General features: G+C 42.1%; 1 protein-coding gene across 1 annotated transcript; it reads left to right on the top strand.

Moving 5' to 3' along the window:
- The first annotated feature begins 2391 nt into the window (after positions 1-2391).
- peli2 (pellino E3 ubiquitin protein ligase family member 2) lies at positions 2392-15441 on the top strand. Its single transcript, XM_023417309.2, has 6 exons — positions 2392-2696; positions 8289-8418; positions 10749-10850; positions 11794-11991; positions 12173-12361; positions 12535-15441. Exons 1-6 carry the CDS (start codon positions 2620-2622, stop codon positions 13111-13113), a joined length of 1275 nt encoding a protein of 424 aa, XP_023273077.1. The 5' UTR covers positions 2392-2619; the 3' UTR covers positions 13114-15441.
- The last annotated feature ends 228 nt before the right edge of the window (positions 15442-15669 follow it).

Here is a 15669-nt window from a genome sequence, read left to right on the forward strand (position 1 = left end):
GGGGGTGGGGGGGGTTAGGTCAGGGGCGCGAGCAACATGGGATCAGCACATTCCTCGCATTCTCCCACACTGTCATGCTGCAGTCAGCTGATGGAGATCTGGCTTTTACCTTCATGGAAACCTCGCGACAAAACAGGCAGCACTGCATCTTCAACATATTCATCAGTAACTGGCTCACAAAGGGAGCGCCTTTTACAGCCTGTTGCTGGAGACTGCTGTACCATATGTACACAGTCCCCTGTAAAGTGTCTGAGTCATATTACTCAATCTTGGATTTAAATGTGATCCCTCTGAATAAAATTAACAAGCTATTTGTTTCTCGAAAAAACCTGACACGTCATCCTATGGGGGTAAATGACAAAACAGATTGTGGGAGAAACCTAAGATAAATCTGTGTGAGGTTACTGTGTTAAACACTTATAGACAGTCTCGTGACCAATGTGTTAAATCTGCCAAAGAGCAGTGAGGAAGTTAATAGGGGCTTTGTCTTTCCTATGTCACCATTGCTCACACTATTAGTCCCAATTGCACAATTTAACTTGTTGCATTCGGCTTCTGCTCTGCATGCTTCTTGCCTGGTAACATTTGACTCCTCCTAAACATAGATTTGCACTCACACTAGGCCAGCACAACTTCAGCAAAGCAGCCCACTCCCTGCATCTGCTCTCCATCAGTGTGGTATGTGCTAGAGAGTCTTTGATCCCCACCCCCCAACTCTACTTTGTGTGTGTTTATATGCAAGGGTGAGTCAAACAGACACAGAAAAGACTGTAGTGCTCTTTTACACAGACAATGCCTAGTGGATGAAAGCAAAGCGGAAAGAGACAGTGACACAAAAGAGCAGTAAACACTCATTATACCCACAGCTTTAAGGCCAGCCCCTAGGCCTGTAGTTAAAGGCCTAATGCAGCTTGATCCCTGTGCACAACTGCTGAAGAAGCTGGAGTTCACTCCTCTGTACTATTAATGGACAAGTATGTGCAGCTATGAACAGAACTAACAAATGCTGTGGATAAATCTGAGTTGCGTTGCCTACAAATGAAAAAATACATCAAGTATCTGCAAGAGTTTAAGTTGTAAAACGGAGAGCAGGGAGGGAAGTACCTCCATGGGCCCAAGTGACACCCTCTACCTTTTGTTTTTATGTCAGGCGTTATTACTCTTTGAAACTGAACACCAGTTCAAATAGAGGGCCATAATTGCAGAGGCAACAGGACCTCTGAAGGGGCCCGAAGCAGTGAGGGCACCTCACCTCCAGCCGTGTAGATTCTTGTGAAAACAAGACAGAAGCAGTAAAGTGTTGATGAGACTGCCAGACAAAAGTGGAGAAGTGGCACATTCATCAGAAAGGTGTGAGAACAACTGGACTTGTGGGATATTGGAGGTTGAGAAGTTCTTGACATCCTCACATACGGTGTGGACATTTGGTTACATTAGAAAGTCTGTGAGTCATTCTCAAAAGAAGTAATTTAAGTTACCATTTAATAACTAGACATTATTATTATTAGCTTGAGGTGCATCTCACATGAGAAGATATTACAGAAAAAATAAGCATATGTATGGAGGGTTGCAACCAACTTTATCCAAAAGGAGAGATGAAAAAGGGAAGCTTGACAACAGCATGACATTGTCAAAATGATCGATGAAATAAAACTTCCAGGCTTGCTGATAAATAGTGATGTCATTAGGTTGCATAATCAATCACATGCATTAGCCAACTGCAGTAAAGTCATAATAAAATAAAGCCCTTGAAACGGCCTAGGGGGGTCACCAACATGAGCAAATCTGATTTCACTATCCTTGCACTCTCCAAATTATCCCAGTCAGGAAATGTACCAGGATGATTATTTTCCCCATGTGTTTCCCACTATTACTGCCCCACCTTATGTAGGCTCACTGTGTAACTTTATACACTGTAGTCATATCCAATAAAATTATGTGATTCCTAAAACAGTTTGTTGAAACAGAACTGTGTCCTGTAATGTGTATATGAGGAGGATGTTAGGACTAAAAAGTGTGTACAACCTTAATCTTGTCAGATATAGGAGGCTGGAAACTTTGAAAACATATCAGGAAAAGTATGATCCCTTTAAGAATTCCCAGATTGTACTCTTTGTTTACATAACACAAGGTGCGATCCATGAACAATGTGAGGTGGTACAAGAAGAGAGTTGTTCTCTGAGTTCAATAATTTTGTTTTCTTTGGAATAAATTAAGCGCGATATATTTTCACTTGATATAGTGAATAACTTTAAATAACTATATAAAACATAGTTTGGTCAGAAACACAACCTTGAACTCACGCAAGGTGAAGTACCCCCCTACACAAAGTAAAGAACAAGAGAATGGTACATTCCGGCCCTGCTCCTCGCTGTTTTTGTATCTGCTTCAGAGCGGATTCAACCGCCAAGTAAGTTACATTTTTGCCATGTCACGGTAAAGAAGTTTGAGACCAGTTTATTTATAGAGAAGTGGATTCGTTAGGGCACACCGACGTATGCCGCTGGATATACAATATGAAATGAGAGCGTGTCGTGCTTTTTGAAGGGAATTCCTGGTGATTTTTGAGCCGCTGTTATTACTGTATAGCTAACGATACACAGTGAAGCCAGAAGCCTCATGTTTTCGTCAAGCCAAGAGGAGCACTGCGCCCCGTCCAAAGACCCAGTGAAATACGGGGAGCTGGTGGTGCTGGGGTAAGTTGAGCCATTGTGATATTCATTTTGGGATATTTTTACTCTGGACACTTTCACAGTGGACGTGATGGCGAGTATTTATCTTGAGGAAGTTTCTCAACAGGGCACCAGCAGCTAACTTAGCTACGCGACCGTAAGTTCTATAAAATGTGAGAATTAGCAATACCTTGTGTTTATTTAAGCCAAATATTTTGTTATGCATAAACACACCTATAGATATATGAGTAAAATACGTAAAGCCCAGTTGAGAAATTCACTCGCTCACGTTACTCCACAGATCAGACACGTGCGCAATCAAAAATATGTACATTTTCGTTTTGCCGAGTCGGTGGCGATGTTTCATTACCTACTAACCGGTAATAAAACAGCTGGCTCGGCCCATCTGAACATGCTGATGTCCATGAAATAGATACGTTCAGGACAACTTTAGTAACTCGGGTGAAATGAATCTCATACTCAGCAGCTCTGACCGGGGCACTCCTTCCTACCTTAAAGTTGGATTCATGGGGTTTAAGGAATTCGGAAGTGGTAATGGCCCCCTCCCCCAGCCCCCAGGGTTCTTCCCTTTTTCAAAACTATCTGTAGCTCAGACCACACAACTTTACATCTTCATAACATACAACTTATATTGTGTGACTCACATGCACTACCAGGCTTAGGTTTGTGTTTTTTCCAAGAAGCCAGATTTGACTGACATGATTATTGCATTAAGTAGTTTGAAATCACACCTTGCTTATCCCAACAAAAGTCTTGATTTCTTGATGGTCATCCAATGTCTGCTGGTCACATGGTCAGTTAGGGGACCTTAACTGTTACCAGGATTTTGCAGTATCAGCCCATAAGTGGGGGATATGGATAATATCCTCTATAACAATATATGTGAATTGTCACATAATACAAAAATGGGAAACTGTTCATGGATAAAATGACTTAACATGACATATCTGTTCTTGGCTAGTTTAGCAAACCAAATACTTCCAAAATCAAGGCACTTAATCACATTCACACTCAAAATTATATCAAACTATTGCCAGAAAACAGTGCTGTACATTGCTTTTACAATAATGCCCACAATGGCCTGATACAACCCTAGATAATAGCTACCACAGTATAGATGGTATGGTACAGTTTGTGGACAAATGTATATTGTCTCCCCGGGTTTTGTGTTGTCACATTACCTTACAATAGTCTCTATCAAAGATTGAAAGCTCTTTGTAAGGGCAGTTTTCTTTTGAAGACTTTTTATTCAAGGTAACTTTTCTGTGAGGTAGTGATTGCAACAAGCACTGGTGGATAATTTAGTTGTGTTTTATTTCTGTATGTTTTTGTATATAACAGTAAACCTGACTGTATTTTTTGTCACAGATTTGAGTATTTTATATCAAAACACCATTGGAATCTTGGTGCTGAAAGTTCTGCCAATAATCTTTTTAAAGGATATGTATCAAACCTCAATACTTTTTTGGTACCAAACAAAATGTGTCCATACCACAGAGTATTGAAAACAGTCAAATAGCACTGCCACTAACGATTATTTTCATTATTAATTAGTCTGCAAATTACTATCTCGATTAAACATCTGGCCCCAAAATGTCTGAAAAATAACTTACAGTTTACTGAAGACCAGAATGAAGTCTTCAAATTGCTTGTTTTTGTGCAACCAACAGTCGAAATTCCAAAGAGATTCAGTTTAGTGAAACAGAAAAACAGAAAACTTTAACAACTAGGAAGCTGTAACCAATGAAAGTTGTTTTTACCAGAAAGAAAAACTATTGATCACATTGATTGTAAGTACAATTCTCTGTCGATGGATGAATCGATTATTTGTTTCAAATATACTGTCAAATACTGAAATTTCATAAAAGATCCTGATTCAAATTTTGCAAACCACTTGGCAAAGTTCTTGTACTATGTTTAGACATTATTCAATATGTGAGTACTTTGGCTTCTTTTGTTCTAAAAAAAAAAAAAAAAAAGGCAAAAACACTTATTCTTCTCGAAAGGGTTTCAGAGCGTTTGGCATTGCTACTGAAACTATCATATTGGCACTGTTATCACAAAATTTCAAACAATACTCAGCCTTAATCTGCTGAAGTAAAAAAAAAAACAAAAAGTAAAAAAGGCATTAGTACACATGTCTCATCCTGCCACCAAGTAAATACTTGTGTCTTTGTTTACGTCAGAACTATATCAAAGCCACTACTGGGTTTTTTTCTGGATTCGTTCAGGAAAAGCTGCAGCCAGTTATCATTGTAAACAATCATGTATATATTGATAAACTGTCAAGGGCAGCAGCTGCAACAGATGATGATAAACACCTGCTGTGGCATCAGTGATTGGAGTTTGGACAGCACTGAAATTCTTTTGAAAGTTATTAAACTTAAAAAGAACATTTTTAGGTATCTGTGCTGCTGGTAGCACATGTATATAGTGTTTGTTTAAAGCACTTGAAAAGAGATGCTAATGAAGATAATATACAGAGCCTGGTTTAGTGTGGTTTAGTCCCTTGCCCTCCACCCATACAATTACAGTCATACTGCTTATTATAAGGGTCGAAAAGTGCTGACTGCTTATTACCCCGGGCTGAACATGTGGCATGTTTGAAGCTGATGCTTTTGTTCTCTCTCTTGACATAAAGACACATATTTGAATCAGATGTGATGGGTGTATAATCACTGCCATGTCATCACATCCCATTGATAAAACTGATGGTAGACAAGATAGCTGACAGCATGGAACAAAGCTTGTTTGAGCAGCAGTTCCCTCAGTGGTTTGTTGCCACGACCGAGGTGGCTCTTATTACTTGCATGGCTGCCCCCCATCTCTGCCTGGGCGGATTGGCTTGGTGCTGGTCAGTGAAAAGGGGGGGCGGCGGCGGCTGTGTGGGTATCCTGGAAATGAAAGGATGGATTGATCAGGACCCAGCCTTTGCCTCTCCTCAGCTTCCTCTGTCCATTGTGGATGGAGAGACTGGGCCTATTGATTGAACTTAGTACATTTCTCTCTCAAGAAACGTTCGGTAAAGGAAGTGTGAAAATTTACTTGGAGACATCTTTGGTACAAACTGGCACTGATTTTTCCTTTATTCTTCCAAGGAGAAGTGTGATTCTTTTGCCTTTCTCAAGGTCCGAGTGTAGGTGGAGCATGTGTGGTTTCAGTGTCTTGTGCAAGGTCAAATCAGTCAGATGGATACTTGAGGCCACAGCAGCTTGATTATGAGTTAGTCCTTGCTCATTCTGCCATCTGGCTGTCTCCCATGTAGTGCGGATGCACTAAACATGAATTTGTACAGTTTAAATTGACCTATATGAAACACTAATAGCCTGCAGTCTTGTTTGCAGCATTATTTGACCCCTGTGGCACCTTTTGTGACCCCTTTAGGCCACCCTGCCTCTGTGTCATGCTAATGAGTGTTATAACAACTCAGCATATCTCATCCTGCGAACACTATCCTTTCATGTTAGCATAAGAGGTAGGAGGTGCTGTTGGCTCCTTAATGCAACCCTGGAGGATAGGTGATACGCCAGAGTCTTCTAATCCCTGCTACAAAGTATTGGAAGGTAAATCCGCTGTCTGTCTGGCACAGGTCAAAAGGGAAAGCGATCACAATTATTTAGAGCACAGCTTTAAAGAGCCTGTCCTAGCTAATGTGACGGTAGTGGTTCCTGGATGACAGAATATTGTTCCTCAATGTAATGATGAATAATAGAAGGCATGTGTGCCATTGCTCAGAGAGCCATGGTTATATTCAGCAGTTAGAATTCAGCATGGCGAAAATGCTAGGCCCACTCAACTAAATAGAAATCTGAACAATATGTAGGCCTACTGTAGCTGCTCTTTATTTAGATGGGGAGTTTCTAGGACAAGCTTAATAAAATTGGAATATAGAGTCAGCAGCACAACGTTAAATTAGCTTTAAAGTGCGTTTTTTAATGAGAGATAATCAATATTTCTATCCCATATGGATCTCTTTCAGGCTCAAGATTATCAACATGTTTATAAGCTCTGGTTAATAAACACCATAGCCATAGGAGTAAATTTAACATTTAGTTTTTCTTTAATTTTGATGTGCTTTCTGTTTTACACTTGTTACCAGAGTAGATCTCTTTTAAAAGTATAGAGTCAGCAGCACAACGTTAAATTAGCTTTAAAGTGCGTTTTTTAATGAGAGATAATCAATATTTCTATCCCATATGGATCTCTTTCAGGCTCAAGATTATCAACATGTTTATAAGCTCTGGTTAATAAACACCATAGCCATAGGAGTAAATTTAACATTTAGTTTTTCTTTAATTTTGATGTGCTTTCTGTTTTACACTTGTTACCAGAGTAGATCTCTTTTAAAAGTAACATGTAAAAGAAAATAACTATTTGACAATAATCAACATTGGAAGTAAAACCTGAAGATAATTACATATATGGATAATTTAAACATTTTAAGACAGTTAACATTTTTATAACAGTTATCTATCCACTACAATGTATTAGTTGTAGTTCTGTCCACAGTATCATCCAGTGCCTTTCTAGGTCTCTGTGGGTGGCTTGTCCTACAGGCCAGCTTTGTGCACTGTGCTGACTGGGTCCATGTGTTTCCATGCCTGGCCAGCCGTGTGGAGACATGGGACAGGTGGACTAGCTTGGGAGGGAGGTAGGGTGGGGAGGAGCAGAAGGAGGCTCCTGTTGCTACCGTTGCATTTGTGTTGCAACAAAGAGTAGAAATGTCAGATTATGCAGTGATTGGTTGAGTTCTTTCCCTCATGAAATGCACTGCTGTACAAACCGGAGGCTTTAAATAGATTTATTTCCGTTTTGTAAAGTGTCTGTTCAGCATACTGTGGTTACATGGGAGTGACAGAAGGTCTGTGTGTTGGATGGGAGTAGAGCATGGGGTGTCCCAGCTGTAGGAACCAGCTGGTGGATGGGGAGAGGACCAGTCCTACCGGAAGGGGCTTCCTCATTCACAAGGAGCAGCCTAGGCTAGGAGCCTCATAGCAGACTGAAGGGCAGAAGTAGAATCTAGCACTTAGAAGTGAAAGTAGAGAAGGCTCTTAGATGCTTCTCTGGTGGAGCTGAGGCTTTGAAATTGAGATCTTAGAGCTGTCTGTATCAGTGTATAAAATTCAGCTTTGAGAGAATGTGTTTCAGTCATGTGAGCCAGTTCTCCACCCAGACTGCACGCGTGCCCAAAGTGATAGCAGACCTGACGTGCATCTTAAAACCTGTTCCTGCTTGGAACACAGAGCAAAAGAACAGCTGCCGTTTACACAGAGCTAGCTCACTGAAATCACAAGCACCAGAGTGCATTATGTAATAAGAGACATTATCCAAGGTAACGCTTAGACTGCTAATAGGGTGCATTAGATTGCCAGTGATGTAATGCGTGGCAAAGCTCCTTTTCAAAACGCATGAATGTTTTTAATTCTCCATGTTTACTTGTTATATGATTACAAGAATTTTGCCTGTAAATCTCATTAGACACATCTTTTTTGCAGCTACAAAAACTGTTTGCATTTTTGTAAAAAAAAAAAAAAAAAAAAAAAATTAAAGTGAATTTGCTGTTCTTTCTCTCCACCCCATCCCCCTCTGTGACAGGTACAATGGCTCTCTGCCCAATGGAGATCGGGGTAGAAGGAAAAGCAGATTTGCGCTATACAGGAGGACCAAAGCCAATGGTGTTAAGCCGAGCACTGTGCACATCCTCAACACACCCCAGGCCAGCAAGGTACAGAACAGATCGAAAGATGAATGAGTGATTTAATAAAGAGACTCTCCGTGGGAATTAAGTAATTTCTGCTTGCCTTTTGATGTATAATTTAGACAAAAATGTATACAAACATGTAAAGAAATAACTGAAACAGTGTGTGAAAAGTAATTTTGTCAATGCATTAAGTTAATTTTGAATTCATATTGTTATTGAACTGAGCAGATTTTAGATCTTCAAAACCAAAACTGACTTTTTCAGAACAGCACCATGTAGTTTTTTTTTTTATTCAGTAGCTTATGGAACACGCAGAAAGCCCCTTTACATTATTGTTGGCAGACCTTAATGTTGACATTTCCCTTACAATTGCAATTCCAAGCCAAGCCCCATAGCTTTTTCTCTGCACCAGAGTGCCTGCCAGAAACTGCCCCATCCAGTTTAACATGTCTGCCTCTCCGCATTCCTGCCTTTGGTTCCCAAGCAAAACTGCTAAACAAGCTGGAGGACCTGCTTACCTCTGCACCTCTTGGAGGCCAGTATTTCAGACATTTGTAGAGAGTTTAGCTTGCTGGCCAAAGGCACTCTGGTTCAGGTTACTCTCACCTTGTGGAACTTGACTCCTGATATCTGCTTAGAGGATTTTTCTGTGACTGGGGCTTTTTCATCGCATAGACTGTGCGTCGCTCCATTCGAGTTTGAGCTCAATGTTCCTGCTGTTTCACAACTACAAGTTGTTTCGCAAACCATGTTGCATTGGTCTTTACGGTACAGCTAAACTGAGCCAAGTATGCCATTTTAACAGTTAGTGACAGACTGTTTTAGAGATAGGAACTGCTGTGACCATCTTCCCCTTTTTAACACTGTTCCTCTCTGCCACCGTGCTACCAGGCCTGGGATTAGGAGGGTGAACTGAGGAGGAAGTTGTCGCAGTAGGCTTCCAGCTGTACACATGGTCAAAAATAGCAATTCCTCATGGAACAAGCAGGATGGTGTGCTTGATTTGAGGAGAGCTTTCTTTTCTATATTATTTTATATTCTCTGGCAGTCCCCACCAGCCTACTCCTGTTCCCTCACAGTGTTGCAGTCTCATACAAATGAACTGAGAATACTCTGTCGCTGAGAAGCTGAGAGGGAAAGCTCACGTGTCTGTGCACACTCTGGTGTTCATGACAGATAATGAGAAGCTCCCATGCTGCCACTGCCAGCCTCCTATTCAAATCCTGCCCCTGCTTTCTCATCTCGCCACTTGATCTCAATTACTTCATTTGTGCATGTGATTGCTTGCATTGGCTTTTTATTTGGGGGATGGTTGGCCCGTGACAGTGTTTTTATTTTTCCTCCTTCAACTCAGGGAGGATGTGTGTGTGACAGTTTGGGGGTGGGGTGTTGTGCCTATAAAAATATAGCTTTCTGTTTGGAGTGTGTAGAGACTTCTTTTAGCCGTTGAACAGGTGGGGCACCATTTGTTGGTAGCAGTGCAGTCGAGACAAGACTGCATGTGATGATGACATTTGTCCCCGTCTGTCTCTGATGTTTTAGCAGAGTGTGGCAGCGCTGATGACCCACTTTCTCTCTCACTGTTTCCCTCCTGCACGTGACAAAGAGAGGGAAAGGGGGGGTGTTTGGAAAATGGAGTTTGCAGATTAGAGTGGGATGATAGTGGCATGTGGTAAAGTGTTGATGGGAGCTGGGCCTGTGTAGCTTTAACCCACCCTTCCTCACTACAGTGACTGAGGCAGCTCAGCTGGTAGACAAGCTTGTGTTAACTGAGGCCACTGGGCAGTTTATGGTCACTGTCACGGGAGTGTGACTTTACACGCTCTTCTCTGTTCCTCTTCCAGAAATTCCTGCCACAGATCTTTTTGGTAATTTCATGAAGAAATTATGGAAAAAGTCATGAGAGGCCTTGCTTTAGCTTATGTTGTAAAAAACACAGTAACAAAATTCACCATGATAAAAAGCCTGGGAATTTTTAGTTTTAGGTAACAGGATTAAAATAAGGACAAATATACATTTTCTTCTAAAAACACTATAGCTGTCGTAGACTGATAGGATCTGACTCATCAGTTGAGCACAATGCATTTTAATAGTCGGGTTGGGTTGGGTTAAGAGTAGGCTCAGCAATCATTCAATGATTGCATAAGGCATTTGGTAGCATAGCTCCTGTTTGTGAACCTCTGGCTCTCTCACATCCGGTGTTAAAGCCACAAACTGAGACATCAAAGTGTTTCTTCTGACATAACTATGACACAAAACAACAAAACACTCTTGTGTTTGTGCTCATATTTCTGTCATCCAGATTATATGTATTTGATGTGTTGTAATATATTGATGTGTTTGTTATATTTCAGGCTGTGAATTGTAAAGGCCAACATAGCATCTCCTACACGCTGTCCAGGAACCAGACGGTAGTGGTGGAGTACAGCCATGATAAAGACACAGACATGTTTCAGGTAAAAGTCAGTTTAATGTCACTCTTGCATGTAAAGAGGATTGCATGCGTTACTCTTTTTGAACATCCTATTGGCTCCTCTACATTTGATTTATTGTACTAACCACTATGTAGTCCAAATATATACACATTTTGTTATCTTTTCCCCCCTTGAACCTTATCCTCCACCAGGGATTGCGTGTGCCCTGTGTGTGTACTGTCAACTGTTCTGTCTGTAGCATTAATATGAATGTACAGCAAGAAGATGATGACCACAGGGAAGTTAGCACTGCAGCACGTGCATCATATGTACGCCTGTATTGTGTCCATGTGTCTTTTAAATAATATTGAATAAATGGACACTGAGACCTGGCAGAGAAGGGTAACCATTCAAAAAATAGGACTTGAGGACAATTTGGGATTTTTAAAATGAGGAAATGAATGGGGGGAAATGCTTATTTTTACCTCTGTTTGTTCAGCTTGAGGAATGTTTGGACATTTTTCACTGCTGAGCGCTGTGGTCTGTGTAAAATAAGCCTGAAATATTCTTTTTGAACAAAAAAAGAATAGAAACTTGGATTCTCTTCAGAGATGTACCGATAGAACAACAACATGCTGCTGTACTGAACTCTGTGTACCAAAGTGTATCGTGTCTCAGCATTTTTTAACACACACACACACACACACACACACACACACACACACACACACACACACACACACACACACAGCAACAAGATCTGTTGCAGTATCATTCAAATGTTAAACCGCCACACACTGGCAAAAGGCTGAACTGCCAGGAAGCAGAACAGTTCAGAGCTTAAATGTCCGCAGGGAATTAAAAAGAAAACCACTGCTAGTGTCCATGTTCATGCCAGTTCACTGACACAGGGTCACAAAAGACCAACAATATAGCATGAATGATTAATTAAATGATTGAGTAATAAAATTACTGTGTTTTGAAGATTGGGCGTTCCACAGAGAGTCCCATCGACTTTGTGGTGACTGACACAGTAGCAGGAGGCCAGGAGGGAGAGGAGACTCCCATCACACAGAGCACCATCTCCCGTTTTGCCTGCCGAGTTGTCTGTGAGCGCAACCCCCCCTACACTGCTCGCATCTATGCAGCCGGGTTTGACTCCTCCAAAAACATCTTCCTAGGGGTAATTACTAGTTAGTGTACAATGGTAGATATACAGTATCTTTATCTACACTGATGTCTTCTGTCTTTGTAGCCAGATAAACAAATGCAATTTCTGTTGTTTGTAATGTTATGCAAAAAAAAGTTGAATGCGACACAGCACATCAGTTTGCATCATCATCTGTGCTCTGTGTTGCCTACAGGAAAAAGCTGCAAAATGGAAAAACCCTGACGGTCACATGGACGGCCTAACAACCAATGGCGTGCTGGTAATGCACCCCAGGGGTGGATTCACAGAAGAGTCCAAGCCCGGCGTATGGAGAGAAATCTCTGTTTGTGGTGATGTTTATACACTAAGAGAGACTCGCTCAGCACAGACCCCAGGCAAACTGGTCAGTATCTTCAAACACAGAGACTACATATACTGTGACATAACTGAAGCACATGTTTCTCAAGTCACACATCCTGTTATGATGATGATGATGATCACATGAGTGGCATAAGCATTCTTTGTTTTTATTGCGAAGTTGAACTAAATCTGTCTCTGCTACATCACCACCTGCAGGTGGAGAATGAGAGTAATATACTGCAGGATGGCTCCTTGGTGGATCTTTGTGGAGCTACTTTGCTGTGGCGTACAGCAGAAGGCCTCTTTCACACTCCCACACAAAAGCACCTGGAGGCTCTCAGGCAGGAGATCAACGCAGCACGGCCCCAGTGTCCTGTAGGTCTCAACACCCTTGCCTTTCCAAGCATGCAACGCAGCCGCGCCCTCTCCTCCCTGGAGGACAAGCAGCCTTGGGTGTATTTGGCGTGTGGCCACGTGCACGGTTACCACAACTGGGGCCACCGTTCGGAGCAGGAGCCCAACACTCAGAGAGAGTGTCCCATGTGCCGAGTGGTGGGGCCCTATGTACCACTGTGGCTGGGCTGTGAGCCGGCCTTCTACGTGGACACAGGTGCACCCACACACGCCTTTGTGCCATGTGGACACGTGTGTTCAGAGAAGTCAGTCAAGTACTGGGCGGAGATCCCTCTGCCCCATGGCACCCACGCCTTCCACGCCGCCTGCCCCTTCTGTGCCACCCAGCTCAGCCTCACTCAGGGCTGTTCCAAGCTAATCTTCCAGGGCCCGGTGGACTGAGCTGAAGGGTCCTGCTCTGGCAGAGAAGATTAGACAGGAATGCCAACATGCTGTGAAACTGTTCAGATTATTTTGTGCTTTCTTTTGTTCATGTAAACCAGCTGTGGAAAGGAGTAAGTCTTCTCAACTTCTGGTCATATGCTGTGGATTCTACACAACAGAGAGCCATTACAGATTGTTCAGGGCCTCTTGTGGCTGTTTGGATGGCCACTGTGGGATACAGAGATGTGGAGCACACTGGACCACAGATCCCTGGCTCTGCCAGACTGAAATACTGTTTCAGCTGTCCTGCCAACCAACCGCTTTAAACAGGGCTCCAGCACTGAGCTGTTTAAACTACAATGCCTGCTGGTTTTCCATCAGAGGGCCGTAGGATTAAGGTTGTAGGAGGAATGAATCGTTTTTACTCATGAATCAAACTGAACCAGATAATAGTGAGCAGGTGTAGTTGGGTCTGTTGGGGGAAAATGGGGGAAGGTTTTATAGGCTAGTTCCTGGAGGGTCTGAGACAAAGTTTTTACAGAGCCAGACAGCTGGACTGTTGGCTGGGAGAAGCCAAGAGAAACTTGCAATCTAATGGCTAACTAGTTAAGTGCTCCCCATTGGCCTCTTGGCCTTAACCGCTAATGGCATCTAGATCATGTAGCTCTCCAGAGATGGCTTCCATTTGCTGAACAAACTTTAAAGGGGGTGGGGGGATATTTTTCATTAAACTGTGGGAATATTTTTCATAAATGAGAAAAGCTATTTTGTTGAAGGCAAAGAGAGAGTTAGTTTTCCATACAGAAGACATAAGGAAATGACAACCCACATGGATTCTTCTCCACGTTTTTATCTGACAGAAGAAGTATTTTACTACACTGAGGCCCTTGTACTTTTTTGTAATGCAAATGTTAATATATTTTTCTCCTGCATAAATAATGTGTGTGTGAGAATGTTTGAGTATGTGCGTGCATGTGTGATTGTGTGTGCGGGTTGGACTGTGTGGGTGCCCTTGGGCTCTTGTCTTCATCACCCTACATCATTTCACCCCTATCCCCTCTCCATGATCTCGCCCACCACCCAGAACGCTACCAGAGAGAACACAGGAAATAAACCAAGCTCGCAGGGTGTGACAATGAATGTACTGAAACACATTGACTTCAATTATACAACTCTTTCTCATTGGTGTTAAAGGTACAGGTAAGGCCTATTTGCAGTGAAAGACTAACATTGGGATTGTACAACCTTATGCCATAACCACACCTGCTTGCTAGCCTGCTAGCTTGCTATGTCCCTACCCCACACATGTACTGTATTCAGTCTGCACTGTTGTTAGCTTTATCCCATGCTGGGTCAGATCCAATGATTTATACGCTCTCAAACCTGGGCACAGTCTCAGCAGCATTCAGAGATTATACCAAATATAAGGAGGAGCTGTTTTCTCTCCACATGCAAGATGTAAACCCAAACTGCTGCTATGGTGGAGTGTTGACAGCTCTGGATTACAGTCAAGGCTGTTCAGTTGCATGCAGCAGCTCCATGGGAATAATGATATTATCATACCCAATGCCAAATTTGGTAAGTTCTATTGTATGTGGATGAGTCAAGTTGTCCACAACAAAGTAGCAGATGAATTGAAACTAAAGAATCTGGGACGAATATGTGCATTCTTCTGTGATGTTAGCTTGCCAGACTGTGCCCATTGACTACATCAAGTAGTCAAAGGCATTCATTCTGCCGATACTTTATCAATTACAGTAGTGAGCATTAAAATGAGATGTTGACAGTCATGTTTCTATTATAGCATTCAAATGTTCTTCCAAGTATGATGAATAAAATTCCGAGGTATTGCTGAGGGGCAGAATCCGCCATGATTAAGGGCTCCTAGACTTCACAACAAAGATAAAATCTCAACAGCAGTGGTGGACTGCTGGAGTATTTTTGTTTTTGGTTCCTTCCTAAGAGAAACATACTTAGCATTCTTAAAAAGTATCAGCAGCATTACGCTTCGCTCATACCACAGAGCATTTCCGGATCACTTGATTTCCTCAGATTTTATGTAACTGCCGCGCAGGGTCAAGTACCAAGCCGCATACTGTACAGTAGCATTCCTTTCAAACACTTTCAGCTCAAACACTGTGCCCGTTGCTTCAGACCGTGTTCTGTAACAGCTGCAGAGTAGCTGCCTCAAACATTCCTCCTTGGTAAACATGGGTGGGGCCCTCAGTTCACCCAAGGGCTTGTTCTATGATTTTGTCTTCTACAGGAACTCTGTACACAAGCCATAGAACGCACTGATGCTCCCAATGCCTCTTTTGCAAAGAATAAAAATATTTTTTAAAAATATGCTAGAGTGAGTTGGTTGTCTCTCTGATTTTAGGCCTGACAGTCTGGTAAAAATGTACACTTGTCGGTAATGTTCTAGGACACTGAGGCAATTTCAAAATGATCCACTGATTTTTAAAAAGGTATGTGCAGTTGATAAGAATTTGCTCCTTTTTATTCATCTACTGCCTTTGAACTCCAGATGTCTCTGCTGTGTTCACACAACACAGCAGCTGTAATGTTTAATCA

Source organism: Seriola lalandi, unplaced genomic scaffold (assembly GCF_002814215.2).
Source record: "Seriola lalandi dorsalis isolate HSWRI2012SDOR001 ecotype SW California unplaced genomic scaffold, Sedor1 jcf7180002054573, whole genome shotgun sequence".
Classification (NCBI taxonomy): domain Eukaryota; kingdom Metazoa; phylum Chordata; class Actinopteri; order Carangiformes; family Carangidae; genus Seriola; species Seriola lalandi.

Coding starts and splice junctions, on each gene's coding strand:
- peli2 (XM_023417309.2), top strand. CDS start 2,620: ATGTTTTCGTCAAGCCAAGAGGAGCACTGCGCCCCGTCCAAAGACCCA. Junction 2,697..8,288: donor GGGGAGCTGGTGGTGCTGGG/GTAAGTTGAGCC, acceptor CCTCTGTGACAG/GTACAATGGCTCTCTGCCCA. Junction 12,362..12,534: donor CACAGACCCCAGGCAAACTG/GTCAGTATCTTC, acceptor CACCACCTGCAG/GTGGAGAATGAGAGTAATAT.